Below are 7,935 nucleotides of genomic sequence, written 5' to 3' on the forward strand. Positions count from 1 at the left end.
AAACAGGCAGAAGGATTTTTTTTTATTATTATTTTTTCAGACAGCTCTAACTGCTATCCAAGGAATGAGACAGAGCGAGGCAATTCTGCCCCAGGGCCAGCCAGGTGCTTTGCTTTGCTGCGTGTCTCACAAAAGTTATACCCTGCAATAAAGCACATTTGTATTGGATTAATGTAATCAAAGGCACCCTGCTGTCTGGTCATTGACCTATCTGTAAACAACAGATGACATGATGCCATGAGCTTCTATTATATATAATTACCTATTGAGATATGACCATTGTAAAAGAAACAAAACCATATACTTCACGTGCTGCTGTTAGCCTGTTTTTCAGAGAGGAATAAAGCCTATAAGTGCCTCAGCCTTGAGCACCATTTTCTTCTCCTCATCTCCCTTCACTCTTCCTTGTATCTCCTCCAAGTAAGTTTGTGTGCTCTCCATTATACCTAGAACAGCCTTCTCAGCTGCACTAGCATGGTCCAGTCCTTCCCTGTTCTTGCTTAAGATCCCTCTTACTTCCTTCTCCTTTCATTCAACCTCTTCATGTCACAGCTTCCTCTCTTCTGCCTGCACGAAGGTGAAAGATGTCTGTTATGTGGATGTATCTTACCTGCCCTGGACTGTACTCACTGCAATAAAAGACCATGGGGACAGATTCTCACCTGATGTAAATCAGTGCTGGTTTGCTGGGGTGATACACAATCATGAATCAGAGAGAAGACAGTGAAAAAGGAACACTGTTCTCTGATGTCCAGTACAAGAGTAAGATCAGACAGAACCTGCTATCTGCTAGCTCAAAACCAACAGGAAGCGGCTTTCACACCCTGCATGGTCCAGCTGTGGAGGTCCTTGCCACAGGACACTGCAAAGGGAGCAACTGGATACCTTCCTGAAAGAACAGTAATGGAATACAAAGAACTCTCCTCAGATTCAGATACTCCCTGAGCCTTAAGTCACTGGAAACTGTGAAAGTATTCTGGGAATACCACTGCATACTCACTGTTTTCTTGTACTCTTTCCTGAGCACTCCCTGCGAGCTGCTTCAGGGCACAGCACACCAGGACAGGTGGAGACGCCATTTGACCCAGTAAAGGACTTCTTTACTGACACTAGTTCATAGCAGCTGAAGACACAAAAACATTGTGTCTCACGCGCATGTCTTATACATGCATGAGAAGGGTCCACGTTTGCAATACTCTGTAGGTGTAACAGCAGGAGAAGTGACACCTACAGACTATTTTGTGCTCACTAGCAATTAGCTTTTATCATCCAGTGAAATACAGCTGTAGCTACTGCTACAAGTCAGTAGCTAATATACACTTATCTCTGTGTTCTTCAGTAACTCAGAAGCTACTGGGACATGATATTCATGCAGATGTTCAAGAAAAAGTTTTCATTACAATATCTAGCAATGAAACAGAAGCCAACTGACACTGCCAATGACAAGCTGCTTATTTGTCTTGGCTTTGTTTCGATTATCAAACTGAGAGTCTATACTGACAAAATTAACAAAAACTGCTTTCCCTTTTTTATTTCACATTTTTGTCAGAAATCTAATGCAAGTTCACTGCAGAAGAAGTATGATTGAGTTATATTAGCATCACCTTTCCTGCTTTATTTACAAATGCTCTCTTGAATATCTATACACACAGGTTAAGTTAAATATTATCTGAGTTATTACTTAGTGTCTGAACAGCATAGATTGTATAATACTACAGTAGCAAACTCTTGTATTAATCATTGAAGAACAGCTCACGTATAAATAAAAGTATTGGATGTCATCATCTGGATCTTGATTAAACACAACAGACACTTAAACTGGCTTTTACCAGATAGAGTTCAGTGTTCATGTAAGAAATCTTTTTTTAGATAGCAATTATTTTACTTCCAAAGAGGTCCTTGCTTTAGAAACATCTTAGACAACAAAATCTTATTGTCTGAGATTTTGTATAGAAAATAGCATGAAAACAAAAAGTCAACATTTCAGAATATGTGTTTTTAGAATCTATTTTGAAAACCTCTCATGAAGAACAGTAGCTTGTTGGAAATATTTTTAAAGTAATTTAATCACAGATTGCCAGGACTGCTTCCAGTCCTCATCTTGCCTGTATCAACCAAGCTCCGGTACTTCCAAGACCACCCAATAGCAGCAGATATTTGGTCCCATACACCACATGTGAGTGACTGAATGTTTTCAACATCATCTCTGCTGTCTCTTAGGAGGCACAGGGAATGAGCAACGAATTGAGACAATAGTAGAATGATGCATTTAGCTACCTGAATTATTTTGTGAATGAACAAGGGTCTAATCAATTTCTACTTACCTCAGCACACTTCTGGTTTCAGAATTGACTTTGGGGGTTTCATCACTGCCTAGCAGAGAACATTAATGCTTTCATCAATGCTGAATGTAAAGACTTGGAAGGGATATTTGAAGAGATGCAAACAAGAGGGAACAGATTGCTATCAAGCTCTGCTGACAGGAAGCCATTGGTACTGGAGATGGTGAGGCTGAATTGATCAGACAGCTAGTATTTGAGAGAGAACATTTCATTAAACAGTGAAAATAAACAGGACCCAGCAGCTGTGGATCAGCAGCACTGAGTGACTCAGACCTTCGAACAAACCTGGCTTGAACCTGTTGAGGATCTTGGCCCAGCATTTCATTTTGAGTATTAATCGGAGTTAGAAATGTGTCAATAATCCTCTCCACTGCTGCCTGGCAGCTGGATAAACAGCAGTGAGAGCCCCATCTAAGTGCTCACAGGTTAATAGCAGTAGCAGACTTCGATGCTGCTTACTACAGACTCCGGCTGGCTGAATTACACACGCCGAGCCCCACGCCCTGGAAATCCTTCCTCAGAGCCTGCAGCTGCACCGATGCCATCCACAAGGGCTACGGCTGCTTCAGACATCTTATTCCTGTTTCCATCCCTTCACCCCACCCCGCTGCACCTCCCACAGACAGCAAACCGACACCGGATCGCCAAAGTTAATCCCCCCTCGGCTGCGGAAGCAACAGGATAACACCCCGCTATTTCTCCAAAGTCTACAGAGCAATTCTCCTGCCCCCACAGCGGCTGCGAAGTTTGCAGGGGCGGCCGGGCGTGGGACAGCGGCGTGGGACAGGGACATGGGACAGGGACATGGGCCGGGCGAGCGCCCCGGCTGCGCGGGGCTGCCCGGGTACTCACATGGCGTGCAGCCGAGCGGGTGCCGAGCGGCTCAGGGGCTGCTGCCTCCCTCTCCAGCAAAGATGGCTTTCCTGCTCTCCGCTCCTGCTGCAAGCAATCTCCTAGTGTTGTAGGCACTGTTGCTGAGATAGGAGGGGTAGGCACCAGCTACTGAGCATGCCTGTGCCTCACATCACAGAGTAGGAAGTAGAGGCAAGGCACGGAGGTACCCCCTCCCCACCCTCACGCCAGGCAGGAGAAAGTCCTGGAGTGACTAACGCAGATGGAGCCGCTCGTTCCTGCCCGCATCCGCCTCTTCCCCGTGCCGAGCTGGAACTGTCTCGCTGGGGTGTGGTTACCAGAGCTGGGCTCGTTCCAGTCAGGAGGCTTAGAGGGGTTATTTAGATGAAAACCTTTGTGTATTTCTGTAACCACCTTCTTTCTCCCTCTCTTCTCTAGAAAGGAAAAGGAAAAGAAAAAAAAAAAAGGAAAAAAAAATCACAAGAGGTGTTGCAGTTTGATCTGTGCTGTCATGGGTGAGCACTTGCGAATGAAAAGAAGCAAGTTGTCAGGATTGTAATTCCTACCCATAACAGAGGAAAACCAGAGGCAGATAAGCTGCTAGATCAACCATTGCTTCTTAAATGATTGTGTGTCTCAGGTGGAATACAGCCATTTCCAAGGCTCTGCTCTCCTGGCTTTGACTTCTTGCAGCCTTACCTCATACTCAGCCTAGGTCCAGGCATCCAATCTCCCCTCTGAATCCCCTTCATTAACATGAGCACTTCTCTTGCACACCCCTCGCCCCTGTACAGAACAAAACTTCTTCTGAAACAGTACATGCTCCTTTGCATTTAAACTAAGGCCATGACATACTCTAAACAGAGGCCAAGGAAGAATAAAGTCTACACAGTCCGTTTTTCAAGAAGTGGGAACATTGCTGTCCCAAATGATACCTTATTTCATTTTACTTGTAAAAAGATACTCCACCAGTCAATGCCTTCACTATCTTTCTATCAATTTCAGTGACAGCTAGCACAAGCGTTCAAAACCAGGTGTCTACCCAAGTAAGGCAAGGGCTTACCCAGAACACAGAGGAGCTTTTATAAGTATCCAGGCCTCAGATCCTAGGATTCTTCTTGAGGATAAAGTACATTGGCATAATCAGATCAAATCCATGTTTTCTGCATGTGGTAGCCAAAGAAAAGATGAGTTGTTCCTCAAAGCAACAGGCAAAGGTGCAGGTACTACAGGTGAGAAAAGTGTCAGTCCCAATTTCTAAACCTGATATCAGCCACTTGAATATTTTAATGGAGAAAGAAAGTAACAGAGAATGTGACAACACCCACAGCAGTGGTACACAGCCCAGACATTAGGACACTTGGTTATTGCCTAAATCCAGGCTCAGATGCTATCACAGCCTGATTCAGATGCAAACCCCCAGCAATCAGCTCTGAAGGTGAACCAGCCCCTTGGGAAGATGGAACGCCTTGGAGCAACTTAGTCACAGGATCTTCTCTTCCTTCTCCCTCTGCTGACTGAGAGCTTATTCACTGTGTTAAAGACTCGTCATACCTACTGCCACTGGAGGGTGATTCTGTCTCTTCTACTGAAGCTAGTTATTTGCATGAATAAATAAATGTCACTTAGGGCAGCATTTTGATCCTTAGTTTTCTACATTTGACCACATCACTAGGGGCTTTCTCACATATTGCACTCGTAACAGCCTGGCCCTGGAAAACTTTTCCAGATGGAAGTAAGAAAAACTTCAGACTGGATTTTCTCTATTAAAAGCTGGAGTTTCAACCAATTGACATGCCTGATGACAGTCAGAGGATTCCTGACTATCCATCCACAGACCATTTAGCTCAGCACTTCTCATCTGGAATTCCCCCATAACTTTTTCCTCCTGAGGACAGTTAACTTTTCAGATATTCCAGATAAAGATATGTTTATATGATGCCCCTATAGCATACAGCCACACCAGCACCTACACATAGACTTAAGCTCAATATTGGGACCACCTGCTACCAAGTACATTACCTTCTTAGTCCTCAAACCCAAAACACGTTTGAATACTGAGGAAGTGAAAAGTTATGCATGGCTAGTGTGGCACAGAGCTCCTGGGACAAAAGGACCCACTATCTAGACTTTCCTGCCCTTTTTATGGTATCATTTCATGTCCCTACTATATGGAGGGTGGGTCAAGTAACTATTTATGCTAGACCAAAGCTCCTAAGACTCAAAAAAATAATGGAAAACCCCAAAGCCAACATGAAACAGTTTTAATATACAAACTGTCAAGAGCACATGATACAGTGGTTATGCTGAGTTCATGCCAGCTTTGTCCTGACTGAAGGAGAAAAGGAAATACCTACATAAGCGTTAAGGTAAAACAGCAGCCAGACACTGCCTGCTTTAGCAGAAGTGTGCCAGCACAGGGACCGTGCTTCAAAGATTGTGAACATCGTGCAGAATGAGCTTAAACTAGGTTGATGTACTGCATCATATGGCCACAGCTTGCTTTGATCTGATATAGGTGAGCTCTAAAAACCAAATTAAATAACACCACTGGACTATTGCCTTACTTGCTAAGGCATAATTTCTTACCATCTAACAAAGGCATCACCATTCCAGTTCAAGAAGGCTCATGATACTGAAGAAAATCCCCAGCTAAACAGGGGGACATTTTCAATTAACCCTACATCCCTTTGGGATTACAGCTTGCCACTGAAGGCTACCAAAGCCTTTGGTGTAAGAAGAGATGCAGAGACACCCTGTGGTGGCAAAAATAATATGATCAGAATTTGTTCAAACAGCTTAAGTTTTTTTTGGTTAAAACACAGAACTGGATCAGAAAAGCTGCATCCTGGGGACACAGAGAAATCTCTCCTAAGTTGCTAGTCATGTAATTTCCTCTCTTCAGACTTCCTTTCCTGTCTGGCCTCTTTTGTCCTGTGTGTTTGCATGACGGACGTTGCCACAAAGATTTTTCTCTCTTGTTCTGTTTGGTTCTTTTATCCCAGGGGACATCAGCTGGGTCAGGGCTGGTGCACGCTGCTGCAGTTGGAGGGATGTCTGTGGAAATACTCTGTTTCTGGAAAACAATTTCATGTGTCTTTAACCTGTCAGACCTGGGTAGGGAAAACTATTGGTCTTGTTTGTAAATTGGTTTTGGATTTTGTTGTGGTTGTTTGTTTGGTTTGTTGTGTTTTTTTGTTGGTGGTGGTTTTTTTTTCACCCCATCCATAATTCATACTCTGTCCTGAAATCGTATTTATAAATATGAAGGTAGTTACAGAGGCACCAATTCACTGCTCAGGTAGTTCAGGAATGCAAGCAGAAAACAGCATGGATCAGTGCAAATCAGTTTTGACATCTGAAGTCTTACAAGTACTAGACCTTGCTTGTAATTAACTGGAGACAACCTACAGATACAACACTGAGGCTCCTGAAAATGGTGTTGCCTGACCTTCACCTGAAGGAAGCTTATTTTCTCCCAGATCTACAAGTATAATTCCTGTTTTAAAGACTCATTATGTACTTACTCTGTTGGTTTACAGACTCACCACATAATTAAGTAAATCTCGGGGCTACCCACAGTAACACTTCTACTGTTTGCTTTGGCTTACAAAACAAAAAAAAACCCGCTATTGCTCTTGATATGTAAGAAAGGTGAGGGCAATTAATCAGTATACTGCAAGCAATGGTAGTCAAGTTGCACAAGATTTAAGCGGAGAAGCAAGGCAAAAAAATTGAATTATTTAAATGCTGAGTGTTAAAGTCTTCTGATCTGGCAACACATTTAAACATATAGTTAAAATATAGGAAAATTTCCCCCTACATCATTAGAATTAATTACACTGCAAACTCAACATAGCCAGACAACCTCATCTTTAAAGAAGATAAACTACATACTGTACATGTCTAAAATATTTATTTTTTTTTTAAATTGACTAAAAGGCTTTAGAAAATACCCCTTCTGTGTATCTCCAATGCTTTGTCACCATTTTCCACATACTTACCTCTGTACTTTCAATGTTCCGTTTTCCTCTCTTGATCTTTTCGACAAGTGGAATTAGTACTGAAATATCCTGCAGTGAGAAACCTTTGAAGCTCACTTCTCAGAGGTACAGCAAATTCCTGCTTCCCCCATTGCTGACTTTATTACCCACAGATAATAAACTCTGCTCAGCAAAGCTTCACCTCAGCACCACCACATGCCTAAACTGGGTCTTGAACTTGCAGATTATTTTGTCACAAGTTAAAAACTGAATGGAAGTCTATGATTGTGAAATGTGTTATTTTCTTTCATTCACAACTTTTATTCATTCCTTAATAGCATAGTAATTCTTTAGCAACAGTTTCCTCTTACAGCTCAATGAACTGTTTGTGATTTCTTTCATAAATTATCTTTTCTGCCATTTCTGTGGGTGAAACAGGTCCAGCTTACCTAAGTTCTGTTTAAAAGCTGAGTGTTTCATTACCAAGCACAAGCAGCAAGGTGTGTCTCTCTTTGTTCCTTCGAGGTATTTATAGTTGCTTGCTTAATGTATGTCAACATATAATTTTGGTAAATAATTATAAAACAATGAAAAACCCTTTCAGGGAGCGATCCTGCAAAGCATTTGCACAGTGAGCCCTTAGTGCCTGTGTATCTCCTACTGTAAGAACTGGGTAAGGAGAACTATCCTTAAAAGGCAGTTAGGGTGTGAGGGACACACACAGAGACGAAGAGTAAAATCATGAAGATGCTTAGTTC

General features: G+C 42.6%; 1 protein-coding gene across 1 annotated transcript in view; it reads right to left on the reverse strand.

Moving 5' to 3' along the window:
- The window catches only part of LOC102083552 (vesicle-associated membrane protein 2), a 52,064-nt gene extending 48,475 nt beyond the window's left edge, over nt 1-3,589 (reverse strand). Inside the window, exon 1 of the mRNA XM_005505052.3 lies at nt 3,195-3,589. Within this exon, the coding sequence (XP_005505109.1) occupies nt 3,195-3,196 (2 nt within the window). The 5' untranslated portion in view covers nt 3,197-3,589. The remainder of the gene's footprint in view (nt 1-3,194) is intronic.
- Between the last annotated feature and the right edge of the window lie 4,346 nt (nt 3,590-7,935).

This window comes from Columba livia, chromosome 9 (genome assembly GCF_036013475.1).
Source record: "Columba livia isolate bColLiv1 breed racing homer chromosome 9, bColLiv1.pat.W.v2, whole genome shotgun sequence".
NCBI classification, from domain to species: Eukaryota; Metazoa; Chordata; class Aves; order Columbiformes; family Columbidae; genus Columba; species Columba livia.